General features: G+C 45.9%; 2 protein-coding genes across 2 annotated transcripts in view; one reads left to right on the top strand and one right to left on the bottom strand.

Moving 5' to 3' along the window:
* Positions 1–3863, bottom strand: part of GPALPP1 (GPALPP motifs containing 1) — an 81378-nt gene extending 77515 nt beyond the window's left edge. Inside the window, exons 1-2 of the mRNA XM_033949166.1 lie at positions 3635–3863; positions 760–886 (exon numbers count right to left, since the gene is read on the bottom strand). Coding sequence (XP_033805057.1) covers positions 760–886; positions 3635–3719 — 212 coding nt within the window. The 5' untranslated portion in view covers positions 3720–3863. The remainder of the gene's footprint in view (positions 1–759; positions 887–3634) is intronic.
* Positions 3864–3898: 35 nt separating this feature from the next.
* NUFIP1 (nuclear FMR1 interacting protein 1) overlaps positions 3899–23148 on the top strand; it is an 82073-nt gene continuing 62823 nt past the window's right edge. Inside the window, exons 1-4 of the mRNA XM_033949165.1 lie at positions 3899–4277; positions 7278–7372; positions 11490–11594; positions 18408–18470. Coding sequence (XP_033805056.1) covers positions 4040–4277; positions 7278–7372; positions 11490–11594; positions 18408–18470 — 501 coding nt within the window. The 5' untranslated portion in view covers positions 3899–4039. The remainder of the gene's footprint in view (positions 4278–7277; positions 7373–11489; positions 11595–18407; positions 18471–23148) is intronic.

Consider the following 23148-nt stretch of genomic DNA (forward strand, 5'->3'; position numbering starts at 1 on the left):
TATAAAACGGCCGCTGATCGTGTGTCCATCATGCAATGGCGTGGTTTCTAGAATCGCGGCTTCCTGAATAGGCGCCAGAAATGTAGGCCAGGGTTTTAAAGGCCTACATTTCTGGGGTCTACCTTTCGCGATAATCGCAGCTAGGAAGGCACTTTACAATGCCTAATACCACTGTAGGCATTAGCCACGTGTACAGTGACATTAGGTGTCATAGAGCCAGAGACAGAGCTTGACGTACCGAGTAAGGCAGTTTGGGAATTACAGAGGAAAAAGACAACAGATACTGATCCTTAGATGGTGGGTTGGAGTTTGGAATTGAAACCATCTTCAAAGAAGTAGGCTTTGAGTCTGAATTTGAATACTGACAGACCAAGCTTGACGTACCAAGTCAGGCAGTTTGTTCCAAGCATACAATGCAGCAAAGTAGAAGGGATGGAGTTTGGAGTTGGTCGTAGAGGTTACAGATAAGAGAAACTTATCTGATGATTGGCGTGCCCGGGGGGAGGGAGGGAGGGGGGGAGGACAGATGAGAGAGGATACTGAGGAGCTGCAGAGTAAATACACTTGTATGTCAGTAAGAAGAGTTTGAATTGTATGCGACAACGGATAGGGAGCTAATGAAGTGACTTGAGAAGAAGGGTAATGTGGGCATATCTGATCTATTCACTGGAGAGCTCTATTATGTATTCATTTGTACTATTATGCAGTGATTTAAGGAAAGGAATGATGGAAGCACATTCGCTGTTTGGACCAACTAACCTGCATCTTGAAGGCGAGTCACGTTTGCTTTTATTTGCTTCTCTTTCTGGATCCTCCCCCTCACTATCATCTGATGTTCCTGAGCTGCAACAGAATTTGTATCCAGGAGGCAAAGCTGGACCTGCAACTGAAAAATGGACAGATAAACTGTACAACTACCTGTTCAGAACTCCTTGAGGATGATTTTATAACACAGCACCTAAGTTGAGGCTAAAGATGTCCATTTGTCTTTATAATATGTTAGCATAAATCCTAAACAGATCCTGCCTACATTACACGTGCTTGAGGGCAGGTGTAAATATCCATGGAGAGTTAAGTAAATGTATATATTAAGGTATTTTATAACCTGTGTGTACTTTATAACTCCATCCACACTCTGCCCAGGCTGTGCCCCCAGAAACACCTACAGTAAAAATATGTACGTGCATGACACTGCACTTGCTTTTATGCCTTGTGCAATTTTATAAGAGACATTTACATACATATATTGATATACTTGTGAAAATTATTTTATAAAATTATCTCCTTCCTCTACCAAAATCCTTAATCTCTTAATTTGACTCCTGTCGCTTTTCTTTCTGGTGTCCTTCCCTCCCTTCTAAATTTACTCCAAGAAAATGCAGAAAAAGAGCCATCTTTCACTATAGTCTGATTTGGCTTTCTGCACAGTAGGCTCCCTACTGGTTAGAGCAGCAGGCTGAGAGCCAAAGAAGCCCAGTTAAAATCCCACTGAGGCTCATTGTGATTGTGGGCATGTAACTTAACCCTCCATTGCTTCAAGTACAAACTTAGGGCTCCATTTACAAAGCCACACTAGCGATTCCAGAGTGGTAAATGTGATGAAGCCCATTCAATTCTTATGGGCTTCATTGCATTTGATGTGCAAAAAATCACTAGTGCAGCTTTGTAAAAGGAGCCTTTAGATTATAAGCCCTCTGAGGATAAGAAAATATCTATTGTACTTATGAAGGGCCGCTGAAAAGTTCTCAGCCCAACCGACAAAGTTGGGGCAGTCTCCATAAAAGGCTATACACTTAGTCCAGTGATTTTCCACTTTTTTCATTCTGTTGGAAAAATATGGAATGAAAAAAGTAGAAAATTACTGGACTAAGTGCATAGCCCTCGATGCATTCTGCCCCATCTTTGTTAGGCTGAGAACTTTTCCACAGCACTTCGTATGTAACTCACCTTAAGCTATAACTGAAAAAGGTATGAGATAAATCTAACGTCCCTTCCCTTTTCTCTTCCTCCTCTAGTTTTCCTCCAAGTTCTATCACCTGGTATTTCAGCCTTATACGCCCACCTTCCCCATATGATTTACTTTGACTGGCATGGGGAGCTAGAAGTACATGATGAGTGCACATTTTCTCCACCCTCAGATGCAATTTTCTCATTCCTCATGATCCTATTCTCTGTCCCCGAGGACAATAGCAACATTATTGAAAGCACAGCACAATATAAGAGGTGACTGCAGTGTAGCAGCTTCTTCACACATATCTACCAATGTACTTCATTCAGGACTACAACAGACCTGCCATTCCAGGCGCATGAAGTAGAGTTTTATGTTATAGCCAACATAAGATTTGCCGGTGTTGGATCAGACCAGTGGTCCATCGTGCCCAGCAGTTCACTCACAAGGTGGCTCTTAGGTCAAATATCAGTGCCCTATTTGAGTCTAGCCTTACTTGCGTATGTTCTGTTCCAGTAGGAACTTATCCAACCTTGTCTTGAATCCCTGAAGGGTGCTTTCCCCTATAACAGCCTCAGGACACAAGCAAAACAGTAGCATAGTAGATAACAGCAGATAGTAGACTAGCATAGTCCATCCAATCTGCCCCTAAAGGTGGCTAGGGTTGTACCTTCTGCTCCATGCAGGTTACTCTTCTCTATGCTTTTTCTTTCATACGTGTCATTTATGTTTTACTTTGAGTGGAAATACTCAATGTTTGTATTCCACCCTCTTCCCATATAGGGATTCTTTTTGAATTATTTTACAGTTTTCATGCCCACCACCTCCCATGGAAAAGCATTCCAGGAATTACCACCCTCTTGCTATGACTTCTTCCCTATCCTATTCCAGCACATGCTCCCTTAGCTCAACTCCACTAGGTCCTGAATTATCTGGCCTATATCTACTACTGTTTCATCTATTAACTTGCATGGACTAGCAAGCTGTCCAAGTTGTGTACGGTATGTGCTTTCATGTGGCGATTTGCTGTGCAGGGTTTGAAGGCTAGTGCTTAAGCTTCCTTTTAGCTTGCACAATTACCAGAGCTATGCAGGCACACACCTTGCAGGTCATCATAAGACACCACCATCCTAGCTGACACATGGTGACATTCACTGGAAGATGGTTTCTTTCTGCACTCTGCCACTATCCCACCCATTGCTTTTCCCCCCAACGTCCTCGATCCTAAGCTTGCATGCTCTCTTCCTAGCCCTGCTCAGCCAAATTGTGGCTCCCCCAGTCTTCATCTATTGAGAACTAGCAGAATTGTAGAATGTGGTATATTGACATCCAAGTTCAATTTATTTGATCTACCCTAAATATAGCAAAAATCTAAGCAATTTACAAAATAATTAAAATTATAAGAAAAGGGAAGGGGAAACTGACAAGACATACAGACAATAGAAATGAAGCACTGCTGTGCTATTACTGGGTGGCGCCCCTTAAGTTTACAAGTAAACACGATTATAAAATGCATTAATCTACATTTGTACTTCTGGTGCTACACGTCTGCACCTGCATTCTAAGTCCGATTTCAGCCACGCGCTTGTAGCTTTTAACGACACATCAGCACCTAAGCGGCCACTTAACCTACGTTCTGTTATCAAATGACCTTCGGGTTTAGAAAAGCGCAGGACTACGCCTCACCTTCTGGCAGCAAGCTCTCGGGCTCTTTCTGAGCTGCGCTCTCAAAGCCGGGAGGCAGCGCAGGGCCCATCGCCTCTCGGGACATCCTTGAAACCCGACTGCGAGATTCTGTACAGACCAAGGCTCACAGTCGACAAACGAAAACCAAATTAGCGCACATCTTTTCAGTTCCGGCTCAGAGACTATTGCATTTTCCGCATACGTCCGCCTAAAAACATAAGCAAGCGAACACGCCGATTGGAAACTCCAGTTTAACTCCCTCCTCCAGGGGGACGTCCGAATAGGTAATGCCGCTCTGCGTGCGCCTCACGTTCCGGAAATGACGCTGAAGGTGGGCGCCGCTGTTTGCTTTTGCACGTGTTGGGGGTCGAGGAGGGTTGGGTAGCGTGACTCCTGTTTTTATTTATGGATCCGGCTGGACGTTTACCATCTCCCGTCTTCTCCCCACGATGGCCGCTGTTAAGGCCCCCGGTATTCACTGGGTCGCCCCAGGGTCCTGTGAATTCCTGGCTCTCGACGGTGCTGTCGTCCGCACCCAAGGACGGCGGTTGCGGTTCTTCCCTGTTATGGAATGGCTGGCACAGACCCTCCGCTCCGCAGCCCAGCGAGCTAGGGAGAACTTTCCAACCCCGGCCAGCTGCAGGTATAAAAAGATCGAGTGAGAGTTGCTGTGGGCATTGCTCGGTGTCCGGTCATAGCTACGTCTCTGTTATTCTTAATGATCGTTATTACTTATAGCGAAAATAATGCTCCTCTACAACTCTAGCTTACTGCTTGGACTGTGGGGAATAAAGGATGCTGGTGACATATAGTTATTATAGGACCTCACTTCTGAGAAGGTTTGATGGCTCTAAACGCAACATAGATTACCTCTCTCTGGATGTAAAGATGTTTGGCCAATCCTGAGGATACTTTGCACCCCAGAACTGCTATCTGTGATTGGGATGCAAGACGATGTCAGTTGAATGTAACTTTCTTTTATTATACAGTTGTAATCAGTACAGAGTTTACTGTTAAAGAGATAGGTGAACTATTACAGAATTATCCTCTCCATCTATGTCCATAGGTTGCATCAGTTTTCAAAGGAAAAGTATGTACATACTTTCCCATTGGAAATTGTCCCACCAGAAACTGCATGCATGCTTTGCTACACCTATTTAATATGCACAGTTTTTTTAAGAAAACTTATGAGCATACTTTTCATTAAACTAGAAAAGTATATGCATAAGTCCAAACCTCATCTTACTTCTACCCTTAGGAATGAATGCCTCTTGCTCATCAGAGGTAAAAGTCTATGCAAAGTGACATCACATGCATCCTTGTACTTGGATTTTTTCTGGGCAATTTTATAGTAACAAAAAAGCAATAATTCAAAATTCCACAATCAAAAATAACAAAATTCAAAACAAAAATGGAATACAAACTACAATTCAAATATAAAATGTGTCCTCAATGTTTGACATATTCAAAATTAATATTCAAAAAAATAATAATACATACAAAAAAATCAGTAGAGGATTGATTCATCTGTGGAAAGGAGGCAAGACCTCAGACCATGTCTTCATATCACATATCAGCCAATGGCCATTCAGCCGAAACAGACTGTGGGTTTAATCATTGGTCTTCCTCCACCACTTCCACTATGTGTGCAGATCAGCAATACATTGAAATACTGTGCAAAAATCGCAATCTATCTGTAATTTAATTGTTCAAATGTGCAAAAACCACTTATCTTAGTGGTAGCCAGATCATTGCAAGAACTGCTTCTGACAGGCCCGTTTCACCATGTCTGTTCTTCAGAGAATCAGACCAAAGTGCTTAGTACCTACAATAAGCACATATAACACAATATTAACAATATAGTCATAACCCAACCCTATCCTTCATTAATTCTCATAATTGTACTCAGGACAACCTCACACATAACACTAAAGAGGCTCCAGCTCCTCAGCATACAACAACATGGATATGAACTATTCCAAACAGTCTAGCGAAAAAATGTATTTTTGGTTATAGCAACAAAATTGATGTCACATTGATCCAATTGTAATATGAACTGATTTTTTGGATGTATTATTATTATTTTTTTGAATATTAATTTTGAATATGTAAAACATTTTATATTTGAATTGTAGTTTGTATTCCATTTTTGTTTTCAATTTTATAGTAAGCCACATCTGCATATAAACATCTTTAAAAATTACCCCTGTAGTGACTGCATAAGTTTATCACATAGTGAAACTATTCATTTTTTGAAAGAAAATCTCATTTTTATTTCATGCTTGGAGTTAATTCTATAAACAGTTTTTATAAAATTACTTTGTGCGTGACTCTGGTATAGGCATATTCAGAAGCAGATTTTGGACATAGGGCTCCTTTTACTAAGCTGTTCTAGCGGTTTTAGCGCACGCTGCTTTGCCTTGCTTGCTAGACACTAATGCCACCATTGAGCTGGCGTTAGTTTTTACGCGTAGCGCGAGTGGCAGCTCGCACTAAAAACGCTAGCGCACCTTAGTAAAAGAGGGGGATAGCGTGGCACAGTTGTGATTTATGTGCATTATTTATAAAATACCTGTATACATTTAACAAACTGTCAGATTTTGGGATAATTTACCTCAGTGGTCAGCAAATCATCTGTAATGAAGGTGTAAGAGATGCACTTGGCCTCATCTGTTTTCATTGTTCTCTCAGGAGCAGCGCAGCGCATTCAGCGCTGCTCCCTGCGCTAATAACAACTATCGTAGTTTAGTAAAAGGAGGGGGTAAAATAAATTCCAGAAATGACATTTGACAAAATCATGAATAGCCTTGTTATTCAGTGCCTATGGTATATTTATTATATGTCCTGAATTTTGGAAGTTTATGCTATAGCAGTTGTATACACACAAGAATAGTAATATCACAAATACAGTATTAGTTGTTTTTTGGTTTTGTTTTTTTTAAAATGTGACATTGGGTATGTTACTGTGGTATAGAGGTCTGCACGGGAACGGGAATCCCGCGGGTCCCGCAGGGTTCCCGCAGGAATCCACCTCTAGCCCACGGGACTCCCATGGGGATCCCTCTCTAGCCCACGGGACTCCCACGGGGACCCCCTTCTAGCCCATGGGACTCCCAAGGGGATGGAAGGCTTTGGAAGCAGGGTTTGTCCATATAATATAATGGACACGTCAGCCTTAGTAAAAGAGAGGGTTTATAAGTTAATTACCTGAACAGAAAACAAAAAAAGAGTTCCACCAAAGAGATTCCACAAGGAAAACAGCAGCACAAACACAAAAGAAACTGTGGAATTGATGATCCTGTCAGAAGTAATTGCTGCTTTTTATGGGGATGGAGATAATTCCTTGCGGGGATGGGTGGGGACGGAGAGGATGCTGGTGGGGACGGAGAGGATCCTGATGGGGACGGGTGGGGAGGGAGAGGATCCTGGCGGGGATGGGTGGGATTTCTGTCCCCGTGCAACTCTACTGTGGTATTAGAACTGGAGTATAGTGTGAAAAATCAAACCGTCTCTAGTGTTGCTATGTTTTGTGATTATTTTGTAACAGTTGAAAGACTCGGATTGCTTTTATATCTTAAAATTCTAGTTCCCATTTACTGCTCTGTCATCTGTATGTGCTTTTGTGCCTTTTTTAAAATTCTAGTTGGATCAAGCTGTTCTGATGCAGCAAGATCAAAAAAAGTAACAGCTGCGCGCAGGTCATCAAACAGTAATCGAGGTGGAACCAAAAAGCCAAAGGTAGAATTGAGCTACTCCTTTTATCATATTTCTTTTTTTATTTCTCTTTATGAAAAAGATTACGGTATAGAGAAGAGAACTATTTGTATTCAAATTGTGAATAGTAAGAATGTATATATTTTTTTTAATTAAAGGGTTTTATTTCTTTGCATTACTTCCCTTTCTGTAAGCCTGTCTCTGGCATTGAGTCAAGCAGAGCTGTAGAAAAAAAATCAAAATTGAATGTGTGCTGGCTGCACAATCTACTGGGATCTCATTTCACTATTCTGTTAAAAGTGAAGACAGGTTAGTGCAGGTATGAGGAACATTTTAGTAAATGATCACTAAGGGGTCCTTTTCTAAGGTGCACTAGCTGATTTAGGGCTCCTTTTACGAAGGCACATTTGGGCCTTTACATGCGGAATAGCCTGCGCTAGCCACTACCGCCTCCTCCTGAGCAGATGGTAGTTTTTCGGCTAGCGCACACTAATCCGGTGCGTGCACTAAAAACGCTAGCGCACCTTTGGAAAAGGAGCCCTTAGTGCGCGCTAAACGCTAACACATCCATAGAATATAATGGATGCGTTAGCGTTTAGCGTACCTTAGTAAATGGACCCTTAAAATTGTTTAGTTTTCCCTCTAGTAGAACAATCATTTGAAGATTGACAGCCTTGCTGTGTCAGAAGGTTACTCTAGCTTGAAATGTTTCCTGTGGCGGTATGGTTTATTTGTTTTTTTTCTCTCTCTCTCTTTTGGGGCTTTCCTTACATTTTTTATGTTCTTTATTGCTACCTTCCTGCTACTTCAGGAAGCGGAGGCTGGATTGCTTAATGCTCCTCCTCAAGCCAAACCCTGGCAGGGAGCAGGCATAGTCTTAGTGCTCTTGAAATTCAAAGAATATTTTTTTTTCATTAAAAAGCTGTAGTCTTTTCCTTCTTCCTTATCCAGGGTTAGTGTTTCAAGCTCTTTTAGTTTTCTGGTTTGAAGCATGCCAAATACACAAATTTGTTCATTAGAACCCTCCCCCCTACCCACCCAATACCTTTCTATCTTACAGTGGGTACATTTTGAGGTTCTTAAGTTTCATTGAGTAGGATTTGTGTGTCCAAGCCCTGTAACACTTTGGTAGCCCTTCTTTTGAATTTCAAGTCTTTTGATGTCCATATAAAGGTATGGTCTCCAGCACTGAACACGGTGCTGAAAATGGGGCCTCGATAACACAGGGCTCAACAAATCACAGATGGTACCTGGGATTTCCTATCTTATCTTTCCTGTGCCATCACCCAACAGCTGATTTGATCAATACAGTACTTGACTTCCTATGCAAGACCATCACTGAAGTTCAGGTAAAGGAAAGGGAATGGAATTTTATATACTGCCACTCTGTGGTTACAATCAAAGTGGTTTGCATATTATTATATACAGGTACTTATTTTTTACCTGGGGCAGTAGAGGATTAAGAGACTTGCCCAGAGTCACAAGGAGCTGCAGTGGGAATTGAACCTGGTTCCCCTGAGTCTCAGGCCGCTGCTCCTCCATTCTGTAACAAAACAGAGTGGAACAATTGTCTCTGGATATAGCAGGAAAAGTGAATTTATAAAAAGGTTATTGAAAAATAAAATGTCCAAATATAAAAACATCAAAGTTCACAATCCATACGTTGAACGAGATAATGCATATACCACAGAATACTAATTGCTGACAAGAATGGTAAAATACGCTGGACATGGTGGATGTTGCCATTCTTCTGAGCAATTAGTTAACCTGTTGCATTTCTGCGGTATATGCATTATCTCGTTCAACATGCGATTTATGAACTTTAATGTTATTATAGTTGGACATTTTAATGTTTAATAAACTTTTTATCAATTCTCTTTTCCTGCTACATCCAGAGACAATTGTTCCACTCTGTTTTGTTTTGGATTTTCCTGTCTGAGTGTGGAATACAGATTTTTTTTTCTTTTTGTGATTACTCCTCCACTCTGTACCATGCAGCAAATTCAAAAAGACAATCAAAAAAGAGCAGAGCAGTCCAGGTCTTCATACCAAAGGGAATTTAATAACAATCATGCATGACAGTATTGTGACTCAACCTGGGCTGTGTTTTGGCTAAGAAGCCTGCCTTAGGAGTCTTATAGTCCTTGACAGATCCACTATTTACACTGTGGTGCCACATTTCTCCTGAAAACATTCCAGAAAAAGAAAGTTGGCGTCTGTGTGTTTGTGAAGGGTTTAAGAAGACATTGTTATCTGCCCACTTGCTCAGAATGTTTAGTGTTGGCTATTCTCAAATACCAGAGTTAGAGACTTAGGGGTCCTTTTACGAAGGCGCGCTAGGGCCTTAACTTGCGGAATAGCGCACGCTAGCTGCTACCGCCTCCTCTTGAGCAGGCGGTAGTTTGTCGGCTAGCGCACGCTAATCAGGTGCCTGCGGTAAAACCGCTAGTGAGCCTTCGTAAAATGACCCCTTAGTTTCCTATTCCTCAGGGAATAGTTACTGTGAACTATTCCTCAGGGAATAGTTACTCTTACAAGAGCATAGGTGTATAGTGTTGCTTCAGAAACTTGTATATAACAGTTTCAGTGCAGATGACCTTCACTCTTTTAAGGATCCTTGAATCGGAGCTTCTGATGGAGCAGTCCTGTGATCTTGACTTTCTTGCTATTGGTGCAGAAACATTAAGAGCCAAGATGCTGAAGGGTTTCTCCATTTTGTTTTGATGATTTATTTATCTCCAAGACAACAACAAAAAGCGAGAAAATAAATACCTTTTCAACAAATAATTCAAATAAAAAAAGGGAAAAAGAGAGAAGGTAACGCATTTTTCGCTCCATAAGATGCACCTGACCATTAGACGCACCCTAGATTTAGAGGAGAAAAAAAACCCCAATTATGATCCAAATTGTGCACCCAGCCCCCTCACTCCCTGCCAGACTCTGCACCCAACCCCACACTCCTTGCTAGGCTCTGCAACCTGTGAGCTGAGTCAGTTCACAAGTTGAAATAAAACATATGCGTATGAAAAGACGAAACTCACGCCAAAAAATAAAAAGCATTTTGAAGACGCCACTAAGGCCATCTTTTACAAAGGTGCGCTAAGCGTTTTAGCATGGATTTAGTGCGCGCTATATCAACACGTGCGCTAGCCGGTAATGCGTCCATAGTATAACATGCACACATGAGCATTTAGCGTGTTTAGCGCACGCTAAAAAGCTTAGCGCACCTTTGTAAAAGAGGGGGGTAAATCTATGGCGATTTAAAAAAGCTCTTTTTGGATTGTCTATTGTATGTATGCAGAGGTTGACATTCCCTACTTTCTAGTGGATTGAGCAATTTTTTTTTTAAATTTTAGTATTTATAGACCACTTATATAACCTAAGTGGTTTACATTCAGGTACTCAAGTATTTCTCCCTACCTATCCCGTTGAGTTTACAATCTGACTAACGTACCTGGGATAATGGAGTGTTAAGCGACTTGCCCAGGGTCACAAGGAGCAGTGCTGGGCTTGAACCTGTAACCTCAGAGTGCTGAGGCTACAGCCCTAACCACTAGGCCATTCCTCCATTCCATGCATGTCCAGGGCCATAAGCAGTGTTAATGTGCAGTAGTGTGTGGCAAAAGCATGGGACAGAGTGAGCACCAAGGATGCAGTGGCGTCAGGAGCATCAGTAGGTACCAGCAGTTAAGTCAGCAAGGGGATGGGAGAAGTGGCTGAACAAAACTGGCTAGGAAGTAACTGGCTGGGTGGGATGGTAGAATGGCTGTATGGAGGTTTTTATACCTGGTGGGCAAGAGTGGGGGGAGGGGGGTTGAGAGAGGAAGACTGGTGGAATCTTATTGGGATTGAGAGGGGAGAGCGACATATACAAGAAACAGAGTGGGTGAGGCAATAAAGAGAGAGATTGCTGCAGACAGGTTGAGAGAATGAGAGAGACTAAATGAGAATAGGGGAGGGGAGTGAGAGAGAAAAAGGTGGGGGGAGCAATGCATTAAGGGCCTAATTTAGTGAGGGTTTTTTTTCCATATATAATGAGAAAACAGTTTCAATAATTCAAGCTCTACAAGATATTTTACTTATAGTAGAGAAGTGTTTTGGATGCTAAGAAAACATATGCTTGTTTTAATGTCTGTTACAGAACAGAGGAAGAAAAGAGCCAGTTTATATACATTACTGTGATACCTGCGACCGGGGCTTTAAAAACCAAGCTAAGTATGATGAGCATATCCAGCAGCATGTGAAGGTAGGAGTTCCATTTTAGTTGGGGATAATTACTATCCCCTTTTATGAAGCTGTGCAGCCGAGCAGTGTGAGCTAAATATCGAGCCATCCATAGGAATAGAATGAGCGGTTCAGCATTTAGCTCAAGCTGCTGGGCAGAACAGCTGCATAAAAGAGGGAGTAATTGAAGTAGCATGGGGTATAAATCACACAAAATTCTGAAATGAGAACACATTTTGTGAAGTTTGCAGTTTCTTTGGCACATTTGTGAAGTTTGCATTTTGTCTTTATATAGTAGGTCCTCAACCCATTTGGTTGGGGCTTGAGGTGAATAAAGCAGGAGTGTCAGTTGGTCACCAGTTTGAATTCTGTTGGAAAATCAGTTGGTCTCTTTTTCCCATAGAATGGAAAAGTCTCTGGTGAGTTTAAAGATGTTCTCCTGTGAAGCTGGGTTACATGTTCTGTCAGGGTTTCCGCTTCAGGTTTGAGGACCTACTATATAAAGACAAACTGCAGACTTCACAGCATTTCCTGAAGAAAGCCACAGCATGATGGTTGAAACATCAGTTCTACCTGATAAAGATACAACAAGACCCAGAAACCTGCAACAAGCATGATGCCAGCTGTGGAAACCCTGAAAGAATATATGCTGATGTTTTTTTGAGTTAGGGGGGGCTGTTAGGATCTATTGTGTTTGCCTTCACTACAACTGCTCTTTGCTGTTCCCAAAAAGCTGTTGCCATAGGCAACAACCTGGACCTACCAGGAATTTAAGAAAAGGCAAAGGCCTATGCTTGTAAGGCACTATTTCTCTGCACACTACCAAGTGCTACATTTCAAATAGAAAAATTTGCTTAATTTGCTGACATTTTTGATTTAATAGCTCTTGTGGCTGAGGTCGGTAAAGAATATTCCTGCTTAAATTTCAGCCCTCTGAAATGGGGCACTCTGACTATTTATCCCAGGACAAGCAGGCATGATATTCTCACATGTGGGTGACGTCATCTACGGAGCCCCGATGCGGACAGCATTTCAAGCAAGCTTGATTGAAGATTCAAGCTTGCTGTGCTGCACCACGCATGTGTGCCTCCTGCTCCACTAGAGGGCGCATCCCCTCTTCGTGGTCTCCAGTTCGTTTTTTTCCGCTGTGCTAAGAAGACACGTTTTTTCTTAGCTCTGTCCCAGTGCTTCTTTGCGCCGCGATTTATTATTTTTTCTTCGCTAAAAGTTGCTGTGCGTATAAAATTTTTTTCTTCTTCCTGCTCATCGCGCTTTTCGCGCTTTTTTCTCGCGATCCGGGGGCTCCCGGATCGTCGCAGCCGCATGGCCTGATTGGCCGCGGTCGCCTGGATTTCCTATGTCCCGGCCCGTTACGGGCTTTAAAAAGTGCACTGGGTGCAAGCGTCTTCTATCACTCACAGACCCGCATCGCTGGTGCATCCTCTGCCTGGGGGCCGATCATCCAACAGAAACTTGCCCCCGGTGCGCAACCTTCCAACACCGGGCGCTCTGCCGAAGACGGGCCCGCATGGCGGACCTATTTGCTGCCGATCAACCCTTGACCTAAGCCTCGAGATCGGCCCCGGCTTCGGCCCCGGCCTCGGCCTCGGGTACCTCGGCCCCGCCTCGGGACTCGACTTCGAAGACCCCGAGCTCTCAGAAGTCTTCGGCCCCGGGTAAGTCCCCTCTTCCTTCCTCAGGTTCCATACCTCCAAAGAAGCCAACCTCGGGGACACTGGCCGGCCAAGGGGGGAGTTCCTTACTCACGGCCCCGGCGAAACCCCCGAAGACCTCGGGACGTGCCTCCACCACTCGGGAATGCTCTGAATCGAGATCGCCCCCGGTGGAGTGCACCGCGGCCTCGGACATGCCGTCGATGCTGTCCGTGCCGGTATTCCAGGAGCTGCTCCGAGCAATGATCACAACGGAGCTCTCCGCTGCCATGGCTCACCTTCAACCGGCCTTGACCTCGCGTGCGCCAGACCAGCCTGAGCAACGCGTCGAGACCCCTCAGGGCAAAGCGTGCCATTTTCGCCGCCTCTCTTCTTCCTCGGATTCCTCTCCGAGGCACTCAAGGCGCGCGTCCCCGGCGGAGCACCGCGGGGCGAAACGAAGATCGAAGCCCCTCTCTAAAAAGGCCCGGAGTTCACCTCCGTTTCGAGGCTGCTCCCCCTCGACTCGATCGGAGGGACCGCTACGGGTTACTGAGCTGTCTCTCACTAACCCACAGCTTCTACTGACTCCCCCTCGGTCCGGGGCTCCGGTCCGAGGCTCTAGGCTTTCGCCGAGGGAGTCTGGGGAGAGGTCCCCGACATTGGTCGGTACCCCGGCGGTGTCCCTGAGGGGCTCCTCGAGGCGACGCAGGTCCTCGACCGGGGAGCGTCTCCATAGCGCGTCCCCGGTGTCGGATCGAGGGTCCGAGCGAGAACCTCGCTATTCGAGGGAGGCTTCCCCTTCCTTCTCGGCAAAACGGAGGTCTCGGTCACCGTCCCCGCAAGGGGCCATGGGATCCCACCGACCTTCCTTCATGAGGTTCGTCCAGGACATGGGATGTGCCCTTGACTTGGACTTACAATCTGACTCGAGGTACTCCAAGGAGTACCTGGCGGAGCTGGATATGCCTTCCCCGCCCCTAGAGTCCCTCCGGCTGCCGCTGAACCCGGTACTCCGGCAGACCCTCATCAGGAACCTCGAGACTCCCTACATGGTGACGGCGGTCCCATCTAAAATGGAGTCTAAGTACCGAATGGTGCCTTGCCCGGGGTTTGAGCAACCACAGTTGTCCCACCAATCCTTACTGGTGGAGTCTTCTCTGAAGAAAGCTCACCCCTCTAGGGTGTCCGCGCCGGTTCCTCCTGGACGCGAAGGCCGGACACTAGACAAATTCGGACGCCGTTTGTATCAGAACTCTATGATGGCCTCTAGGTCCTGAACTACACTTTCACCTTTTCCTCTTACCTGAAACACCTCATTGGGCTGCTGGCCTCCTTCTCGGGGGACCTACCTGCCCCTCGTCAGGCAGCGTTTGGCCTCCTCCTCGAGGATTTGTCCAACCTCTGACTGCACTTGTTCCATGCCGCTTACGATGGCTTTGAACTGTCTTCCAGGGTCGCAGCCTTCGCGGTAGCCATGCGCCGACTGGCATGGCTTGGCCTTGTCGATATGGACCCTAACCTGCAAGATCGGCTAGCTAACCTCCCTTGCGTCGGGAAGGAACTGTTTGACGACACCATCGAGGCATATCCGAAACGGTTATCGGAACACGAACGTTCCTTCGCGTCTCTTGTCCGGCAAAAACCTAAACCACAAGCCTCTCGCCCCTTCCGGGGATTGCCTCGCCGCTACCCCCAGAAGTCTACTCCGGCCTTTTCCAGACCGTCGCCGCGACGCCCCCAGGCTCACTCTAGGGCTCCACCAAAATCACAGCCCACTGCGCCTGTGAAGCCGTCTCCGTCCTTTTGACGGGATGAGCAGACGGGGGCGGGCCCCCTCCGCACCTCCACTAGGTCTCCTTCCCAACGGGGGCCGCCTACGAGCCTACTACCCTCGCTGGGAAGCCATAACGTCGGACTCACGGGTCCTTGGCGTGATCTCATCAGGGTACTCGCTCAACTTTCGGGAGGTTCCTCTCGACAGCCCACCGAGTGCGTGTCCTCCCAATCGAGCGCAGTTGTCCCTCCTCCTCTCCGAGGCACAGGACCTCCTTCGCCTGCGGGTGGTGGAACCGGTCCCCCCAAATCAAAGGGGCCAAGGGTTTTACTCCCGATACTTCCTGGTACCAAAGAAGACGGGAGACCTGCGTCCGATCCTGGACTTGAGGCGCCTGAACAAATTTCTGACGCGGGAAAAGTTTTGGATGCTTTCCCTTCCGATTCTTTACCCCCTGATCAACGAGGGCGATTGGCTCTGCTCCCTCGATCTGAAGGAGGCCTACACCCATGTTCCGGTGCACCCTGCTTGTCGCAGATTCCTCCGCTTTCAGGTGGGGGACCTCCACCTACAATACCGGGTCCTCCCCTTCGGCCTGTCCTCATCCCCCCAAGTCTTCACGAAGTGCCTAGTAGTGGTCGCGGCTGCCTTGCGCTCCCAGGGTCTGCAAGTGTTCCCCTACCTGGACGATTGGTTGATCAAAGCCCCGACCAGGGAGGGGGTTATCTCAGTGACCCGACAGACTATTACTACTCTTCAGTGTCTGGGTTTCGAGATAAACTTCCCAAAATCCCAGCTATGCCCCTCTCAGTCCTTGCAATTCATCGGGGCCGTGCTGGACACGGTCCGTCTTCGTTCCTTCCTCCCCCCTCAGCGTCGGGAGGCATTGGTAAATCTGAGCCGACAAGTCTCGAGATCGACCTCGGTCTCGGCACGACAGATGATGACGCTCCTCAGCCATATGGCCTCCACAGTCCACGTTACCCCGCTTGCCCGCCTTCATCTGCGGTTACCACAGTGGACTTTGGCATCACAATGGCATCAGGATCGGGACCCGATCAACCGCCACGTGACAGTGACTCCTTCCTTGCAAAGATCGCTCCGTTGGTGGACCGACTCTTTGAATCTTTCCAACGGTTTGCTCTTTCTCGCCCCTCCACACCACAAGGTCCTAACCACGGACTCGTCGGAGTACGCTTGGGGGGCTCATGTAGATGGTCTCCGCACTCAAGATCTGTGGTCCGCAGAGGACCGTCGCTGCCACATCAACGTGCTGGAGCTTCGGGCCATTTACCTCGCCGCGGTGGCTTTTCAACACCTGCTTCACGACCGGGTGGTTCTCGTCCGCACAGACAACCAGGTGGTGATGTACTACGTAAACAAGCAAGGAGGGACGGGGTCTTGGCCCCTCTGCCAGGAGGCTTTGCGGCTCTGGGAGTGGGCGGTCTCCCAAAACATCTCCCTTTGAGCGATTTACATCCAAGGAGAACAAAACTGCCTGGCGGACAGGCTCAGCCGCCTCCTCCAGCCACACGAGTGGTCCCTGCATTCTCAGGTGCTGCGACAGGTGTTCGACACGTGGGGGACCCCCCAGATAGATCTGTTCGCCTCCCCCGACAATCAAAAACTGCCTCTCTTCTGTTCAAGGATATACTCCCCGGACCGTCTCGAGGCCGATGCCTTCCTCCTAGATTGGGAGGGAAAGTTCCTCTATGCGTTCCCGCCGTTTCCTCTGATTCTGAGGACGCTGGTTCATCTAAAATCTCTGAGGGCCACTCTGATCTTGATCGCTCCTCGATGGCCCCGCCAGCCTTGGTTTTCCCTTCTACTTCAACTCAGTGTCAGGGAACCTCTACTTCTGCCTGTCTTTCCCTCTCTGCTATCTCAGAGTCGGGGTTCACTGTTGCATCTCTTCATCTGACTGCTTGGTTTCTTTCCCCTTGACTTCCTTCCCTGTATCTCAGTCGGTCTGGGAAGTGTTGGAGGCTTCTCGGAAAGTCTCGACTAGACTCTGCTATTCTCAGAAGTGGACTAGATTCTCATCCTGGTGCTCCTCTCACCGCCAGGACCCAGTGTCGGTCCCTGTGTCTTTGGTTCTGGAGTATTTGCTCCATTTATCTCACTCTGGCCTGAAGACCAATTCAATTCGAGTACATCTCAGCGCCATTTCATCAGCCCCTGGAAGGGAAGGCTCTTTCACTCCACCCCTTGGTTTCCCGTTTCATGAAGGGTCTTTTGAATGTTCATCCTCCCCTCAAACCGCCTCCGGTGGTTTGGGATCTTAATGTGGTTCTAGCTCAACTGATGAAACCTCCATTTGAGCCTATGGATAAGTGTCATCTTAAGTTTCTCACTTGGAAAGTGATCTGCCAACTCGCTCTCACTTCTGCTCGGAGGGTTAGCGAGCTGCAGGCCTTGGTGGCGGACCCACCTTTCACGGTATTCCATCATGACAAGGTGGTTCTCCGCACTCACCCTAAGTTTTTGCCTAAGGTGGTATCTGATTTTCATCTCAACCAGTCCATTGTTCTGCCTGTGTTCTTTCCCAAGCCCCACTCTCATCCTGGAGAGGTGGCGCTCCACACTCTTGACTTAAAGAGGGCGTTAGCTTTTTATCTTCAACACACTCAGTCTCACCGGACAGTTCCACAATTGTTTTTGTCGTTTGACCCTAATAGGTTGGGACGCCCAGTTTCCAAGCTCACCTTGTCCAACTGGTTGGCTGCTTGTATTTCTTTCTGCTATGCTCAGGCTGGTCTCGCGCTGCATGGTCGAGTTACGGGGCATAAAGTCCGAGCGATGGCAGCTTCGGTAGCTTTCCTCAGGTCCACGCTTATTGAGGATATCTGCAAGGCTGCCATGTGGTCTTCGGTTCATACTTTCACCTCACACTACTGCCTGGATACACTGTCCAGGAACGATGGCCGGTTTGGCCAATCGGTTTTACGTAATCTGTTTTCTTAAATTGCCAACCCCTCCGCCCCTTTTTCATTAGCTTGGAGGTCACCCACATGTGAGAATATCATGCCTGCTTGTCCAGGGATAAAGCACAGTTACTTACCGTAACAGGTGTTATCCAGGGACAGCAGGCATATATTCTCACAACCCGCCCACCTCCCCGGGGTTGGCTTCTTTGCTGGATATGTGAACTGGAGACCACGAGGAGGGGATGCGCCCTCTAGTGGAGCAGGAGGCACACATGCATGGTGCAGCACAGCAAGCTTGAATCTTCAATCAAGCTTGCTTGAAATGCTGTCCGCATCGGGGCTCCGTAGATGACGTCACCCACATGTGAGAATATATGCCTGCTGTCCCTGGATAACACCTGTTACGGTAAGTAACTGCTTTTCAGCACGTCTGTGTGAGTAAGAAATAACATCCTCTTATTATGTTTCCTCTTTTGCAGTGTAAAGTAGTGGGATGTAACTACAGTGCACACCAGAAATTGGTTCAAATTCATTGGCAAAATGTGAGTACTTGCCTGACCATTTCCATGTTCTGCTTTACAGGATAAATGAAAAATGTTTGTAAAATACACAGAAAGGGAGATAAATATAAAATTCATGTTCCAGCCACCTCATGTCCTTAAATTGATATTGGAGGCTTCAAGCTGTTAGAAACATGAGAAGTATTAATGGGATAACTTTTATAAATATGTTTCTAGTGCAACATACACACTATTTCTGAACCTACTTCATAAGCATTCTTTTGCTCTGCCTTCCATCTCTCTGGACTACCCTCCAATTTCTCAGTTGTCTCTCTACAAGCGAGATGGTAGGAGCTTGTCTTTAAAATCAATGTTTTGGGGTTCCTGGGTTAGAATTAGGTTCCCCCTCCTCTAAAATTCCACAATCTCTAGTTTTTGGTCGCCAGTTTAGCTCCCTGGAAATGTGGTATGAAGAAGACCCATACTTTGATGTGATTTGCCTTGTATAGTAGGTGTGTTCTGTGTCAGATTATAGGTGGAGTCATGGTGCCTTATCAACCCTTTGTATTCACATGGGAAGGGGGGTAAAGTTATAAAGGTGACTAATTTGCAAACTGCTGTTTGTTTGTTTTTTGTGACTGTCACCACACAGCAGTGAACTTTGTTTACCCAAAGTCCATTTGTTATACTTTCATTCTTCCTTGATAATTAAAGAAGACTTTTGTCCTCTTAACCATCGAAAGAGTTTTTGTTAACTTGTTTTCACTTCTGGCCCCCTTTTTTTGACAGAAGTCTGAATGAAAAGATATATCTGTTACTCATAAAACAAAACCCCAAACCAATTCATATCCTATGCAGTGGGGACATATGTTCAGCTCAGACATTACTACTGTTAATTATTTCTAGGGTGCTACCAAGGAGAAGGCCCCCGTTCGAATGAGCTCACAATCTAATCAATCAAGACAAACAACAAGATTCCTTGGTAGAGGTTGCAGTCAACATAAGAACACAAGAATTGCCGCTGCTGGGTCAGACCAATGGTCCATCCTGCCCAGCAGTCCGCTCGCGCGGCGGCCCCAAGATCAAGACCAGTGCTCCAAATGAGTCCAGTCTCACCAGTTTAGCATGAACTTCTCCAACTTTGTCTTGAAACCCTGGAGGGTGTTTTCCCCTATAGCAGACTCCGGTAGAGCGTTCCAGTTTTCTACCAGTCTCTGGGTGAAGAAGAATTTCCTTACGTTTGTACAGAATCTATCCCCTTTCAACTTTAGAAAGTGTCCTCTTGTTCTCCCTACCTTGGAGAGGGTGAACAGTTTGTCTTTCTCTACTAAGTCTATTCCCTAAAGTATTTTGACTGTTTCGATCATGTCCCCTCTCAGTTTCCTCTTTTCAAGTGAGAAGAGGCCCAGTTTCTCTAATCTCTCGCTGTACGGCAACTCCTCCAGCCCCTTAACCATTTTAGTCGCCCTTCTCTGGATCCTTTCGAGTAGTACCTTATCCTTCTTCATGTACGGCGACCAATGCTGGACGCAGTACTCCAGGTGAGGGCGCACCATGGCCCAGTACAGCGGCATGATAACCTTCTCGTATCTGTTCGTGATCCCCTTCTTGATGCATTCCTAGTCGCTGTAGCACATTGTGCAGATGGCTTCATGGACTTGTCGATCAGAACTCCCAAGTCCCTTTCCTGGGAGGTCTCTCCAAGTACCGCCTCGGACATCCTGTATTCATGCATGAGATTTTTGTTCCCGACATGCATCACTTTGCCCTTATCCACATTGAACCTCATTTGCCATGTCGATGCCCATTTCTCGAGCTTGATTATGTCACGTTGCAGATCTTTGCAATCCCCCTGTGTCTTCACTACTCTGTATAACTTCGTATCATCCGCAAATTTAATCACCTCGCTTGTCGTACCAATGTCCCGATCATTTATAAAGATGTTGAAGAGCACAGGTCCAAGCACTGAGCCCTGCGGCACCCCACTTGTGACACTCTTCCAGTCTGAGAATTGTCCATTTACCCCCACTCTCTGTTTCCTATGATCCAGCCAGTTTTTAATCCACGTGAGGATTTCACCCTCGATTCCATGGCTCGGAATTTTCTGAAGTAGTCGTTCATGTGGAACTTTGTCGAACGCCTTCTGAAAATCCAGATATACAATGTCAACCGGGTCGCCCTTGTCTGTCTGCCTGTTTACTCCCTCGAATAAGTGCAGCAAGTTCGTCAGGCAAGATCTGCTTTTACTGAAACCGTGCTGGCTGGTCCTCATCAGATCGTGTCCGTCAAGGTGATCAATGATGCGGTCCTTTATCAGCGCCTCTATCATCTTTCCCGGTACCAAGGTCAGACTCACCAGTCTGTAGTTTCCTGGATCTCCCCTCAAACCTTTTTTGAAGATCGGCGTAACATTTGCCACCTTCCAGTCTTCCGGAATCTTTTCCGATTTGATCAACAGATTGGCTATTAGCTGAAGCAGTTCAGCTATAGTCCCTTTCAGTTCCTTAATAACCCTCGGATGGATGCCATCTGGTCCTGGGGATTTGTTGCTCTTAAGCCTATCAGTCTGCTTGCATACCTCTTCTAGACTGACTGTCAACCCTGTCAGTTTCCTGTCTTCATTTCCAGCATATAGCCTGATGGGTTCTGGTATGCTGTGTATATCCTCTTCGGTAAATGTGTTCAGTTTGTCGGCGATTTCTTTGTCCTCCTTTAGCACTCCCTTTATTCCATGGTCATCCAGTGGCCCCACCGCTTCCCTTGCGGGTCGTTTCCCCTTAATATATTGAAAGAACGGCTTGAAGTTTTTCGCCTCCTTGGCTATTTTTTCCTTGTAGTCTCTTTTAGCCCCTTTTACTGCCTTGTGGCACCTGCGTTGATGTTGTTTGTGCTTATTCCAGTTTTCATCCGTTTTGACCTTTTCCATTCCTTAAATTAAGTTTTCTTGTCTCTGATCGCTTCTTTCACCTCTACAGGGAGCCATGCCGGTTCTTTGTTCTTTTTGGATCCTTTGTTGATACGCGGTATATATAGATTTTGTGCCTCGGTGACTGTGTCCTTAAAAAGAGACCAAGCTTGCTCTAACGTTTTTACAGTGCTTATCCTCTTCTTAATCTTCTTCCCCATCATGAGTCTCATCCCTTCGTAATTCCCTTTTCGGAAGTTCAGCACCGTGGCCATCGTTTTGGACCGATGTTTCTCACCTGCATCTAGGTCGAAGCGGATCATATTGTAATCACTGCTTTCCAGCGTCTCTTCCACTTCTACATGTTGTGCCGGTTCTCGTAGTCCATTTAGAATTAAGTCCAGAATTGCATTTCCTCTTGTATTTTCCTTGCCGAGTTGTTCCAGGAAGCAACTGCCTACAGTATCCAGGAACTTGGTCTCCCTAGCGCAGCCGGAGGTGCCTAGGTTCCAGTCTATCCCCGGATAGTTGAAGTCACCCATGATAACTACGTTGCCTCCCTTGCAGTTGTGCTTAATCTCGTCTGTTATTTCCCCATCAATTTCTTCGGACTGCCCTGGGGGTCGGTAGTAAATGCCAATCTTCGTTTCCAGTCCATTTGTTCCTGGAATTTTGATCCATAGAGACTCTAACTTATCCGTCAATTGTGGTGTATTCTCTCCAGCAGATTCAATTCCCTCTTTGACATGTATGGCAATGCCCCCACCTTTTTGAACCACTCTGTCTCTGTGGTATAGTTAAACTGCTGGCTAGGGACCAATGCGAAAGAAGTAATGTTGAGAAGCAGCACATGAGATGGAAAGAGGGGGTAGGAATTAAACAGAGGTTTTGCAGATCCATATTTAAAATAGCTGCATTTGCGAATGCATCTAACCAATCCCTAGAGGTCACCGGAAGCTTTGATGGGAGACTTTGGGCTCCTTTTACTAAGCTGCGCTAGCAGTTTTAGTGTGCGCTGCCTTGCTGCGCACGCTAGATGCTAACGCCACCATTGAGCTGGCGTTAGTTTTTGGCACTTTGCGCGGGGTTAGTGCACGCAGCAATATAGCACGCACTAAAAATGCTTGCGCACCTTAGTAAAAGGAGCCCTTACTGAATTTGGTGATCTCTCGGGATTTAAATTAAACCTTCTTAAATCTTTAGCTTTTTCCCTCCACAGATGTTGTTTGCAGAAATTGAGTGGGAATTTTTCTGTTTCAGTGAGCACTTTTTTAAAAATATTTGGGAGTTTGCTTGCCTGTGGAGGTATCCTGTATATACCAATCATAGTCTACTACACAAAATTTGATACGTTGGGTTCACTTACTTCTATAGAGTTCCCAAGGTAATTATATAGATTGTCGAAAAAAGATTTAAAGGTCTTAAACAAATGGTTGACCAAATTTTGTTGAGGTGGCCATAAATTAAAATTTGATATCGTATGTTACTGGGATTCTGGATTAGGGAAGACATGGGGTTACACGACAAGAAGCAATACAATCCAGCATGTTTATTGTGACATTTGGAAGATTGGTTTCTAGATAGACAAGACTACACTCCGAGACAATTAGAATCGGAGATGGTTTTTATCCTTGTGATTTTCATTGTTTAGTGCAGGCATCTCTGACTATAGTCTCTTTTATTAATCCCTCTGCACCCTTTTTGGAGGGATTTAACCTACCGTGGGGTCTAGATTCGCAGACTTTGGACTTGATACCCATCCAGGACAATGCATTGTGGGTACAGTGTGGTATAACAAGATTAGAGCATGGTTGC

This window comes from Geotrypetes seraphini, chromosome 6 (assembly GCF_902459505.1).
Source record: "Geotrypetes seraphini chromosome 6, aGeoSer1.1, whole genome shotgun sequence".
Classification (NCBI taxonomy): Eukaryota; Metazoa; Chordata; class Amphibia; order Gymnophiona; family Dermophiidae; genus Geotrypetes; species Geotrypetes seraphini.